This window comes from Hemiscyllium ocellatum, chromosome 9, assembly GCF_020745735.1.
Source record: "Hemiscyllium ocellatum isolate sHemOce1 chromosome 9, sHemOce1.pat.X.cur, whole genome shotgun sequence".
Classification (NCBI taxonomy): Eukaryota; Metazoa; Chordata; class Chondrichthyes; order Orectolobiformes; family Hemiscylliidae; genus Hemiscyllium; species Hemiscyllium ocellatum.
Genome location: NC_083409.1, coordinates 46,502,354 through 46,516,584, shown reverse-complemented (window position 1 = coordinate 46,516,584; position 14,231 = coordinate 46,502,354). Strand labels below are relative to the sequence as shown.

General features: G+C 40.8%; 1 protein-coding gene across 1 annotated transcript in view; it reads right to left on the bottom strand.

Moving 5' to 3' along the window:
- Positions 1-14,231, bottom strand: part of LOC132818498 (uncharacterized) — an 82,810-nt gene that overhangs the window by 31,545 nt on the left and 37,034 nt on the right. Inside the window, exon 12 of the mRNA XM_060829558.1 lies at positions 8,700-8,794. Within this exon, the coding sequence (XP_060685541.1) occupies positions 8,700-8,794 (95 nt within the window). The remainder of the gene's footprint in view (positions 1-8,699; positions 8,795-14,231) is intronic.

Genomic DNA, 14,231 nt, shown 5'->3' with positions numbered 1-14,231 from the left:
GATAGGTGGAAGGAGGACCTGGGGGGTGCAGTGAGAGAGGGACTCACTGAAATCCTTGTAGAGGGAGGAAGAGAGCTTCTTCAAGGAAGGCATCCTTGTAAGAGGATTCGCAGTAGGTTAAAATCTTCGAGTAAAAAATGAGGTCTGCAGATGCTGGAGATCACAGCTGCAAATGTGTTGCTGGTCAAAGCACAGCAGGTTAGGCAGCATCTCAGGAATAGAGAATTCAACGTTTCGAGCATAAGCCCTTCATCAGGAATAAGAGAGAGAGAGCCAAGCAGGCTGAGATAAAAGGTAGGGAGGAGGGACTAGGGGGAGGGGCGATGGAGGTGGGATAGGTGGAAGGAGGACCTGGGGGGTGCAGTGAGAGAGGGACTCACTGAAATCCTTGTAGAGGGAGGAAGAGAGCTTCTTCAAGGAAGGCATCCTTGTAAGAGGATTCGCAGTAGGTTAAAATCTTCGAGTAAAAAATGAGGTCTGCAGATGCTGGAGATCACAGCTGCAAATGTGTTGCTGGTCAAAGCACAGCAGGTTAGGCAGCATCTCAGGAATAGAGAATTCAACGTTTCGAGCATAAGCCCTTCATCAGGAATAAAAGAGAGAGAGCCAAGCAGGCTGAGATAAAAGGTAGGGAGGAGGGACTAGGGGGAGGGGCGATGGAGGTGGGATAGGTGGAAGGAGGACCTGGGGGGTGCAGTGAGAGAGGGACTCACTGAAATCCTTGTAGAGGGAGGAAGAGAGCTTCTTCAAGGAAGGCATCCTTGTAAGAGGATTCGCAGTAGGTTAAAATCTTCGAGTAAAAAATGAGGTCTGCAGATGCTGGAGATCACAGCTGCAAATGTGTTGCTGGTCAAAGCACAGCAGGTTAGGCAGCATCTCAGGAATAGAGAATTCAACGTTTCGAGCATAAGCCCTTCATCAGGAATAAGAGAGAGAGAGAGCCAAGCAGGCTGAGATAAAAGGTAGGGAGGAGGGACTAGGGGGAGGGGCAATGGAGGTGGGATAGGTGGAAGGAGGACCTGGGGGGTGCAGTGAGAGAGGGACTCACTGAAATCCTTGTAGAGGGAGGAAGAGAGCTTCTTCAAGGAAGGCATCCTTGTAAGAGGATTCGCAGTAGGTTAAAATCTTCGAGTAAAAAATGAGGTCTGCAGATGCTGGAGATCACAGCTGCTCATTTATTCATAATAAGGGCAACATTTTTAAATTTATCCACAAAATATCATTGTTGTTTTTTTTACTGTTTATCAGTATTTGCATGGATTGGAGAAAGCTGATGACACTTGTAGTCAAACCACTAAGCGATAAGCGTAACAGGTCCAGGCAGCAGGCTGTAGAGGGACTCATATCTAACGATTGTCTGCCCCTCCTCCGTGGTTATGTCCATGCCTGGGTGTTCTTTGTGAAGGAGCACACACACTGTCTATCAATGCTCTTGATGCCTTCAGGAGAGTTGGGCATGGCAGGGGATACAATGCCTTATTTTCCCCTCCAAATCAATTGTGATTTAGCCCCTTCCTGCTCTCCTTACCCTCTTCACTTCTGATGGTTCATATTGCCCATAATGGCTTTGCTTGTAAATATTTAATTGGCTACACAGGCATATTACTGGTGGTGGTCAGTCATTTTAAAAAAAACAGCAAGATTAAAGACAAAAGGGTAATTAGGGAGAGAATCAGCAAGGCAGCCTTTGTGTGGAGCTGCAGGAGATGCGGGAGATACCAAATGAGAATTTTGCATCAGTATTTACTGTGGAAAAGGACATGGAAGATATAGAATGTAGGGAAATAGATGGTGACATCTTAAAAAATGTCCATATTACAGAGGAGGAAGTGCTGGATGTCTTGAAACACATAAAAGTGGATAAATCCCCAGGACCTGATCAGGTGTACCCTAGAACTCTGTGGGAAGTAAGGGAAGTGATTGCTGGGCTTCTTACTGAGATATTTGTATCATCAATAGTCACAGGTAAGGTGCCGGTAAACTGGAGGTTAGCTAACTTGGTGCCACTGTTTAAGAGGGGCGGTAAGGACAAGCCAGGGAGTTATAGACTGGTGAACCTGATGTCGGTGGTGGGAAAGTTGTTGGAGGGAATCCTGAGGGACAGGATGTACATGTATTTTGAAAGGCAAGGACTGCTTAGGGATAGTCAACATGATTTTGTGCGTGGGAAATCATGTCTCGCAAACTTGATTGAGTTTTTTTGAAGGTGTAACAAAGAGGCTTGATGAGGGAAAGCAGTAGACGTGATCTATATGGACTTTAGTAAGGCATTCTACAAGGTTCCCCATGGGAGACTGATTAGCAAGGTTAGATCTCATGGAATACAGGGAGAACTAGCCATTTGGATACAGAACCGGCTCAAAAATAGAAGACAGAGGGTGATGATGGAGGGTTGTTTTTCAGACTGGAGGCCTATGAGCAGAGGAGTGCCACAAGGATTGGTGCTGGGTCCACTACTTTTCATCACTTATATAAATGATTTGGATGTGAGCATAAGAGGTATAGTTAATAAGTTTGCAAATGACACCAAAATTGGAGGTGTAGTGGACGGCGAAGAGGATTACTTCAGATTACAATGGGATCTTGATGAGATGGGCCAATGGGCAGATGGAGTTTAATTTAGATAAATGTGCTATATTTTGGGAAACCTTAGCAGGATTTGTAAGGTCCTAAGAAGTGTTGCTGAACAAATAGACCTTGGAGTGCAGGTTCACAGCTCCTTGAAAGTGGAGTCGCAGATAGATAGCATAGTGAAGAAGGCACTTGGTATGCTTTCCTTTATTGGTCAGAGTATTGATTGCAGGAGTTGGGAAGTCATGTTGCAGCTGTACAGGACATTGGTTAGGCCACTGTTGGAATATTGCACGCAATTCTGGTCTCCGACCTATCAGAAAGATGTTGTGAAACTTGAAAAGGTTCAGAAAAGATTGAGAAGGATGTTGCCAGGGTTGGGGGATTTGAGCTATAGGGAGATGTTGAATAGGCTAGGGCTGTTTTCCCTGGAGGATTGGAGGCTGAGGGGTGACCTAAGAGAGGTTATAAAATCATGAGGGGCATGGATAGGATAAACAGACAAAGTCTCTTCTGTAGGGTGGGGGAGTCCAGAGCTAGATGGCATAGGTTTAGAGAGAGAGGGGAAAGATATAAAAGAGACCTAAGGGGGAACTTTTTCACACAAAGGGTGGTACATGTGTGGAAATAGCTGCCAGAGAAGGTGGTGGAGGCTGGTACATAGCAACATTTAAAAGGCTTCTGGATGGGAATATGAATAGGAATGGTTTGAAGGGATATGGTGTCAGATGCTGGCAGGAGGGACTAGATTGGTTGGGATATCTGGTTGGCACGGGCGAGTTGGACCGAAGGGTCTGTTTCCGTGCTGTACATCTCTATAACTCCAAAAGTCCAAGGTGGGAAAGTTGCTCAGAAAACAAAAGACAGGCACTGGTACAAATAAGCAAAAATGAAGTCTTGAATATTGTTGTTTATCTTAGGAAGATTGGAATTCAGAATTAGAGAACAGATATTGTAAAGACCTCATTGAGTGTACTAGCCTCAGTTTCATTTACCGAATCTCAGGAAAAATATATTGACCTCAGAAGGCATATAGCTCTTATTCTCTTGAACAATAAAGGACTAAAATTTAAGGGTTAAAATTTGATGGCAGGATGTGTAAACCTGAATTGTGTTTAGAAAGCTGAGTTATCATCAAATTGAGGGGTTCAAATGACAAAGGGGTTTGTTGCGGTAGTTTAAATATTTCCTTTGTTGGTGCAATCACAACAAGGACTGTAATCTTAAAATTAGAGCTAAGCCACTTGGAAAACTTTCATAAACAATCAAGATAATGGCAATCTGGAAGGTGCTTTTACAAAAAGTTTCTACAATAACAGAGCAAATTAATATTTTCATATTAGAAATTAACAGACTTTTGTTGGGTAAGGATATCAGGCAGATAGAACAAAAGTGGATAAATGCCACTGAGTTATTGCAGCATTATTTAAGTGAGGTTCTTCATAATTTTTTAAAATTAATGGCCAGATTTCAAAGCCATATGGAGGTAGGGCAGGAGACAAGCAGACCTGGAATGTCTCACTGGCAAGCAGAATGCATATTTTCCAGCATAATCCTGGAAAGCCATTTTTTAAAGAACCAGGCTAAGACAGAATGTCTAACTCTCCATAAATGGCAGGTAGCCAAAAATCGTAATTAATGGGCCAATTAAGGTACTACTGCAGATTCAGGGAGAGGATGTGGACTCCTGGCAGCATTCCGCAGGTGATGGGAGAGGGGAAGTTGGAGTGAAGAGGATGTCAGCTCTCCAATGGATAATTTAACTATACACCACCTAGTGGAGGGGTTCACCCACCATGAGTTCTGACAGTCGTGGCCTCTTTTGAATCATATTTTAAGTAATATCTGAAAGATCTGTCAAAATGAAGGTTCTCTCTCTCTCTCTCTCGCCCACCCCCCCCCCCCCGCTACATTGGAGATTTGGAGCCACTCGCATTGACACTAATTGGTCTGGCATTGAAAAATTGCACTAGGGATCTTCTAAAACAGTGATGGTTTGGAATCCAGAAGTTTATCCAATCACGCAGCACAATGGTTAGCACTGCTGCCTCACAGCGCCAGACACCTGGGTTCAATTCCCACCTCAGGTGACTCTCTGTGTGGAGTTTGCATATCCTCCCCGTGTCTGCGTGGGTTTCCTCCCACAATCCAAAAATGTGCAGGTTAGGTAAATTGGCCATGCTAAATTGCCTGTAGTGTTAGGTGTAGGGGAATGGGTTGGAGTGGGTTACGCTTCTGCAGGTCGGTGTGGACTTGTTGGGCCGAAGGGCCTGTTTCCACACTGTAAGTAATCTAATCTAATGATTCTTGGTCTCAGAAAGACTCCAGGACAAAACAGCCCATTTTTTCATCACCCAAACCACTGCCTTAAAAACTCACTTCCTCTTTCTTTAGTGCACCGTGATAGCAGTGTGTACCATACACAAAATGCACAATAGCAACTTGTCAAAGATCCTTTAATGGTACTGTCCAAACCTGTAACTTCTTCAGACCTGAAAAAGCATAGCAGATGCACAGGAGTTCCACCACATACAAGTTAAATTCCAAGGCAATACAGTATATATCTACACACCATGGACTACAGATGTTCTAAAAGGTAGCTCACTACCACCTTACCAAGGGCAATTAGTGAAGGCAACAAATGCTGACCTAGTCAGTAATGTAGTGGTCATATTCCAAAAAACAAATTTTAAAAATTCTGCCCTGGGACTCACAAATACTATCTGTTTCCAGACTTACAACTGCATTTTTATCCAGTCCCATTTCCATTCCAGATTCTTTATGCATTTTGTAATTAATGTTTCAACTGAACTCTCCTGAAACCTTTCTGTGCTCAAAAATTCAAGGAGGGCTGTCAGGCTGATTGTTCCACTTCTAAATTCAAGCTGGCATTTTAAAAAATTAAATTGTTACTTAACAGGCTCAAATTGATTTTCATGATTTCAAGCTCTTCCTGGTATTGATATTGTTATGGACCAGACCAGACCAGACCACCTCGAAATATTTTAAGAATGTAGCCTTGACCAAACCTTTTCTTAGTTTAAAGGCTTGTGCCTTGTTTCAGAGGCAATGCGATTGGTCAAACTATTCAATGTTAAGCAAAACCACAATTAATTTAAACACTATAGTTAAAATACAAACCAAAGAAAAAAGAACTTAGAATTACTTAACTCTATTGGAAAACTTAACTGAATAATAGATATAGTAACTGTTACTAATTAACTGATCCAATATAGTAACATCCCATAAATACACCTCTTGGCAGAAAGGAAAATTCTGAAAAATTGATCTGTCTCACAAGTAACCAAGCACCAGACAGAAATCCTATTTTCTGCTGTAACAGAGAGAGGAGAAAGATAGCTTCTACTTAATTAAGCCCACAGTAGAAACTTTTTAAAACTAAACCTAAAAACTAAAAAAAACCTAGAAAGCTTTATCTGTGAAAACTAGCCACACTCAGTAAGGCTGTTTCCATTGTTCCAACTTTAAAAAAAACCAGAAGGCTTCACAGGCTGTTTACTTTCTTACAGGTAGCGTGCTGCCTCTTGTTCAACTCCTCTTTAAAAAAGGACAAATTACATCTAAAAGTCACAGCATCGTCACAATATTGGCGAAGTTTATCTCCTTTTAAAATAGATGGCTACTAAAATTACGTGGTTGTGAAGTCTTGTGGTGCAGTGCGTATAGTCAGCTTTTAAGCCAGAAGTTTGGGGTTTGAAACCTAACCCTTGATGTCTAAGGACAGGGTTCATTAACACAAATAAGTTGTGCTTCAACCTGTAAATTCTTTCACAATATGCCAACAGCAAATGGTAAGAGCAGAAAAGAGTCATGATTGGCCATGTAATATAAAGAATGTTGCTGACGTTTCTACCATCACTATCGAAAGTGACTGTGACATGCAGCTTAAAGCATGCATGCTACCACAGCAATCTGGACTCTGAGTGAACTGTAGAAAGTTATGCCACATATTTTCTTGCCACCAACCAAGTGAAAACTGAGGAATGCTGGTTAATTTCTTCCCATCAGTTCACACACAAAATATCTTGCTAGTCTTCTTCTGCATGAAAGATATTTTAGCCCAAGGTACTTTAGTCCCTTTAAGCATTTTACACACATTCACTGTACAATTTGACCTAAATCCCAAAACTGGAAGCAATTGTTCAATTTTCAAGATTAACATCCATGGCCTTGATCAATGCATAACTGGCCAGTTAAAAAAATTTGATGCAATTAATAAAACAATTGGAATTCTCTATACACAGATGGTAGGACATTGTGTAGATCTGAAGGGGACATTTTAAGAATTTAGACTTCAAGCACTGTCTACATTCAATTTCAATACAAAGATAAAATATTTTGGATTCTGAAAATTTGAAATATAAATAATGCTTGGTTGTACAGAAATTGAGCAGTAGGAGAAAGTAAGGACTGCAGATGCTGGAGATCAGAGTCGAAAAGTGTGGTGCTGGAAAAGCACAGCAGGTCAGGCAGCATTGAGGAACAGGAGAGTCGACATTTTAGGCATAAACTCTTCAAAATTGTTGTAACGTTACAGTGCAGTCTCTTCCAAGGATGCCCACTTTGAAGCAGTTCTCCTCCTCCCTCCACAAGGATCTCAGTGAGTTTCTCTCTCAGTCCACCCTCCTAGATCGTCTCCTCTGCCCTCAAGCTCTTCAGCCACGTCCTGAAGCAGAACCCCTACTACAACCACATTTCCTTCCTCAGCACCTGCCTACACACCTGCCTATCTTGCATGGATTCAAGACTATATTCAGACCATCACAATTTGGATCTGACCAGGACAACCACTACCTCAACAATTCCTGAGCGTCCAGAAATGGTTCTCCCTCTGGATCCTCCGCTCCATGCTCACAGCTGTGCGCCGCCAGCTATACATCCTGCAGTCAGCCCTGTCCCAGCTCAGGGCCATACTCTTCCAGACCTGCAAGGGACCTCTGCTGTTCTTCATCCTGAGAAGGATCCATACACTCACAGAATTTGAACAGTGCTAATTTTAGTCTTGCACTCATCAGAGCTCCAACATAAGAAACAGACTTGAACAAACAGACACCATTTTATACATCATGGGAAGAATTGATTGGGTGCTGAAACTCATATGTCATCCTTTGACCACCACTTTTGGCCCTGAACATGCCCAGTCTGCCTCAGATTACTCCGAAAGGGGAAGGTGCCTCAAAAAATTTGAACAAGTGAAACTTGTCTCATGTTGCTACTATGCAGTAAATCCATAAGTGTTTTTTCCTATTAACAGAATGTAGCCAATAAGGCAAAAAGATGTGGTACCTCCCACACAATGAGTAACTTTTCAGTGCCAGTGTGAAGCTAGGTGTGTAGGCCAAATGCCTCAATAATTGACAGACCATATCAAACAACATATCTCACTGACCATTCACAGTGGTTATCATACTGATCATGCTCAGCTTGTACTTGCAAGCAGCATTCTCTCTAATTTTCTTTCTGGCTGTGTACATCTCCAAGGTCTATGCATGGCAGTGTTTCTGCTGACGCAGACCTTGGAGTGGCTACATGCAGGGGTGCACCCACGCAACGTAGAGGCAATGCTGCTTGCAACCCTCAGAATTCTGATTTTGGAAATCATTTATGAACCAATCCAGTTATACTGAAAACTAGCTTATGATCATCTATTGGACTTGCAGTGTGATGTATTTGCTTGTGCTGGAAGCTACATACACAAATACAAAGGATCCAGTTTTATGTAAGGTAAAAGAATTTGCACATACAATGAACCATTTTCATAAAAGGTTCATGAGGATAGCTAATCTCTGCTGCCAAATTAAGATCAAAAGATAACTTGTTCTTGCTGAATTCTCTATGCCAATTATGGCTCAACCAATCGGCCCTCTTCTCATGCTGTACAAAATAGAGTCCTTTTATTCATGTTTCTTACATCCTAGTCCGACGAGTGCAAGACAAAAAACTTCTATTTCTTATCTCTTTTTAGCGATGTTTAAAATCTGGGGGATGAACGTAAAATGTTGCAAAAATGCATCAGGTCTGGAAACATGCTGATGATACATATGAATTTCTATTGCAAAAGAATGCATTTTCCTAGTGATTTATGTTTCTGAGAACTGTATAAATACCTTTCCGTTTGTGGTTGTTCAGAATCCAATGTGTTTATAGCTGTGTGGGGTCTGCAACTTTCTGATCCAGCAATTCCATTGTCTGGCAAAATTATCTGTTGTTATCAGTGGAAAATACAATGTCATTTATTGGTGAAATACAACAGCAACACTAAACATTTTAAAGTAGCCCATGCTTGGATAGAGAACTAAACTAATTTGGCACTTATTTTGAAACTTACATAACTCAATGCTGTCAAGAAATTGCTACTGAGGTTAGTGTGTGTATTGAAAATAAGTAAATCACTTTTTATCTTCACAAGCTACTTGATTACTCCATCCACTAGCTAGGCTTTGAATGCATTACATAATAAATGCAGAGACCACTGATTTTAGAGGCAGGGTTTCAGCTGTGACTGTGATTTGCAATCTGAGTGTGAATCGTTCTGGCTTTCCAATTTGATGTTATGGTTCATATTTCAACAAAATTTATTTACACAATCCCAAAAATAAAATCAGCCTTGAATCGCTGCAATCAAGCAGTATTTTTAATGCATTAAATATTCCTTGTTTTAGTTAAGAATGATAACTTGGTGCAGCTCTACTAATACAGCTGAAACTGAGTTTATCACAAAAAAATTGAATAAGTCATCACTTGTGAGCAACCTGATTCTAAATAATTGAAAATAATTTTAAAAGATGTGCAGAATCACTTGCCAATTTCATTTAGTAGTCACCTTCTTACTAAATTAAATACATTTTAGTACTTAAAAACTTTATTACTTATTAGTGCTTATTATACAGCTAAAAATATTTAATATTAAGAACCTCTTGAAGTTCTATAAATATGTAACGAGCAGTAGTTTGCCATATTGATAGATAAATGTTTGAGCACACCAATTTTATGTGCAGGGCTGACTTCCAATACAATATTATCTAAACTACAGCAAAATTCCACTGAAATTTTAATTGTGCTGAATAAAATATGTGCTTGAAATTCAATGATCCTTTGCTCTGATTTGGCCAATGTTTAACTGATTCACCCTGAAAAGTTAACAGACAAACTCCAGCAGGCAGCTGATTGAGCTGAATTTATTGCACCAGACATTGGTAGGCTTTGGATTGACCATGTGAAGATTTTCTGATCTCACCTGCTAACTCTTTAGAAATTGTTTTGGATTCTCCAGAAATTAAAGATTAATCTCTTACACTCTGGGGCAAGCAACACATCTATTACCCTCATGTAATTTGTATGTTATGATCTGCCTGTACCACATGCAAAAGAAAACATTTCACTATGTCTAGGTACATGTGAGAATAATAAGTCAAACCACATCAAATCAAAACAGGACAAAGAAAGATCACGAGAGCTGTTAAAAAGCCTAGATACCTGTAATTGATTTTCTTTGAACTTTATTTATTTAGGTTTAAAATATTTTAAAGGGGAAAACCAATTGCTTAATTGACATTCAAGAACCATCCTCTTGGGTAAAGAACTATCCCTAATTTCCAAATGGCATAGGACAGTAATGCACTTTAAGCTTGAACATGTCATACAGTCTTAGTCATAGAGATATACAGTACGGATATTGACCTTTTGATCCAACTTGTCCATGCCAAGCAGATATCCTAAATAAATCAAGTCCCATTTGCCAGCATTTGGCCTATATCCCTCTAAACCCTTCCTATTCATTACCCATCCAGATGCCTTTTAAATGAAGTAATTGTACCAGCCTCTACCACTTCCTTGGGCAGCTCGTCACATACACGCACCACCCTCTGCATAAAAATGTTGCCCTTTGGGTCCCTTTTAAATCTTTCCCCTCTAACCTTAAACCTATGCCCTCTAGTTTTGGAGTTTCCCACTCCAGGGAAAAGTCCTTGTCTATTTACCTTATCCATACCCCTTACGATTTTATAAACCTCTATAAGGTCACCCCTCAGAGTCTGATGCTCCAGGGAAAATAGCCCCAACCTATTCAGCCTCTCCCTATAGCTCAGACCCACCAGCCCTGGCAACATCCTTGTAAATCTATCCTGAACCCTTTCAAGTTTCACAACCTTCTGATAGCAGGGAGACCAGAATTGCATGCAGTATTCCAAAAGTGGCCTAACCCATGTCTTGGAATGCTGCAACACGATGTCCCAACTCCCATACTCAATGCACTGACCAATAAAGGCAAGCATACCAAATGCCTACTTCATTGTCTTGTCTCCCTGTGACTTCACTTTCAAGGAACCTGCAGTACATGGTCATTTTGTTCAGCAACATTCATCAGGATCTTACAATTAAGTGTATATATCCTGCCCTAATTTGCCTTTCCGAAATGCAGCACCTGATATTTATCTAAATTAAACTCCAACTGCCACTTCTCAGCCCATTGGCCTATGTGTTCAAGATCCCATTATACTCTGAGGTAACCTTTTTCACTCTCCATTACACCTTCAATTTTGGTGCCATCTGCAAACTCACTAACCATACCTCCTATGTTCATATCCAAATCATTCATATAAATGACAAAAAGCAGTGGACCCAGCACTGATCCTTGTGGCACAGCTGGTCACAGGCCTCCAGTCTGAAAAGCAACCCTTCACCACCACTTTCTGTCTCCTACCTTCAAGCCAGTTCTGTATCCAAATAGCTAGTTCTCCTTCTATTCTATGTGATCTAACGTTGCTAATCAGTCTATCATGAGGAAACTTGTTGAATGTCTTACTGACATTCAAAAAAACTCAATCACTACTCTGCCCTCATCAATCCTCTTTGTTACTTCTTCAATAAACTCAATCACATTTGTGAGGCATTATTTCCCACTCACAAAGCAATGTTGGCCATCTCCAATCAGTCCTTGCCTTTCCAAATACATGTAAATCATGTCTCTCAGGATTCCCTCCAATAACCTGCCCATCACCAATGTTAGGCTCACGGTTTATAGTTCCTGGCTTTTCCTTACCACCTTTCTTAAATAGTGGCACCTTGTTAGCAACCTCCAGTCTTCTGGCACCTTGCCTGTAGCTTTCTCAGCAAGGGGCCCCACAATCACTTTCCTTGCTTCCCACAGAGTTCCAGGGTACACCTGATCAGGTCTTAGGGATTTATCCACCTTTATGCATCTGAAGACACCCAGAATCACCTTGTCTTAATATGGATATTTTTCAAGAGGTTGCTATTTATTTCCCCACATTCTCTCTCTTCCGTACCCTTCTTCACAGGAAAGATTGATGCAAAGTACTTGTTTAGTATCTCCCCCAATCTCCTGCAGTTCCATATATAGGTGGCCTTGCTGACCTTTAAGGAGGGGAAAATGAGGACTACAAATGCTGGAGTACCAGAGTTGAAAAATGTGGTGCTGGAAAAACACAGCAGGTCAGGCAGCATCCGAGGAGCTGGAGAATTGACGTTTTGGGCATAAGCCTGAAGAAGGGCTTATGCCTGAAATGTCGAGTCTCCTGCTCCTCATATGCTGCCTGGCCTGCTGTGTTTTTTCAGCACCACATTTTTCATCTCTGATCTTTAATGAGGCCTATTCTCCCTCTGGTTATCTTTTTGTCCTTAATCTTTTTTTGTGGAATCCCTTAACCCCATTTGCCAATACTACCTCATGTCCCTTTTTCCTGGTGACAAGTGTAAGATTGTGCTGGTGGAAATTGTGTGGTCATGCCATGAAACATCCATGAATACATTCAGATAGAATTAGTAACATTAGTATAGTGCAGTAGTAAAACATAAGTTGAAAGCATTCCTTTTGAGTTCATCATCATATTATAATGAAAAAAAAGTCTGATGCAAATATCACATTACTTTTGCACACCTACTAATGATGCTTCCGAATCTCACCTTGCTAACTGTTTCCAGAACTTTATTTTTCTCTTTAATAGTTTACACACCCTAGGATTGACAAATAGTCTTGTGCCCCTGGTATCTGTCTGAGATGTTTGTTTACAAGGCAACAACATTGCTTCCCCAAAGTAATTTTAAACAACATCACAGGAAAATGAAGATGCCTCGACCAATCAACACATTAACATTAAAACAGTGTTGTCCATATGCTCACTGCTCACTACACGTAGCAAATTGATACTGTTGCACAATACATTTGGAGTAATAAAGTTGGAGAATTCAATCCAGCTATAGATGTCACTGGCTAGACAGCTATTTATTGCACATCCCTAATTGAACAATGATCACCAATGTTGCTGTTACACAGAAGTCACCTACCAGTCACACTGTGACTATATTTATCAGAATATGCTTATTGGTTGTTGAGTTTGTAGTAACTTAGAACCTTATATGCCACTTGTTGAATGAAAGAAGAAAAACAGTCCATCATTTGTTACCTTCTCTGTTCCTGTTCCCTTTGGTTAACTCTAAATGATGGTCATTTAGATCTGCAGATCCAAGTTGTAAGTGTTGTGTAAACAGAGTGCCCTGTGGAAGGATAGTGGTCCAATTGCTCTCAAACCTTTCTTGGTGAATCTAGTCACACTGAGAAAATTGGTTTTGCTTAGCTGTTATTTGTAGTTTTCCTCAAGTAGCTGAGGTGCATGAGTGATGGACAGCATTACATGGCTGCTAAGAGGGTTGAAATATGCAATCTTGAGAAGCAGAGATAGTACAGCAAAATCCAAACGTGTTCAGTTTCATCTTAATAGATCTATTGAAACAAATGATTGAAAGGAATAGGATGCTGTTAGTATTAAAAGAAAGATTACAGGATGTTTTCCACAAGCCAAAGATCGATTAGATGCCCAGACACTGTGTTCGAAATGGCAGGTGACTGACCATATGCACAGTAAAAGTAAGAGTGCATAAGACATTATGTTGTGGGAATTCCAGAGGCCTCCAAACCATAGTGGTAGAGAATAGCATTAAACAGAAAATTAATGATTCATGCAATAAGGTGCTACTACAATCATTGGTTACTTAAATCTACATACAACCCACATGAGAAGTAGTGCTGTAGCAAATTAATTCCTAGAATGTATACAAGATTTTTTTTAGACTAGTACTTTGAGGAAACAACTCGGGAACAGACTACCTTAGATTTGGCTGCAAATGTGTTGCTGGTCAAAGCACAGCAGGCCAGGCAGCATCTCAGGAACAGAGAATTCGACGTTTCGAGCATGAGCCCTTCTCTTTGTTATAGTCTTACAGTTTCAGGATCTGGAGTCGGCCATTTAAAACTGACATGGGAGGAAATTTTGTCACTCAGTTTAGTGATCCTGTGCAACTCTTTACCATGGAATGCTGCGAAGGCCAAGGCACTGAATATTTTAAAGAAAGAAGTTGGTACATTTCTAGAGGCTAAAGATGTCAATGGTTAGGGAATGAGAGTGGGAGTATGATGATGTGATTGAAGATCAGCCATGATTATGTTGAAAGGCAGAGCTGGTTTGATTGGCAAAATAGAGTTTAGATCAAAGTGATGCTGGAAAAGCACAGCAGGTCAGGCAGCATCAGAGGAGCAGGAAAATTTGATTGGCCAAATAACCTATTCCTCCTAGTTTTTGTGTGAAGAGTTGCTGACATTTTTCTTCCTAAGACTCCTAATA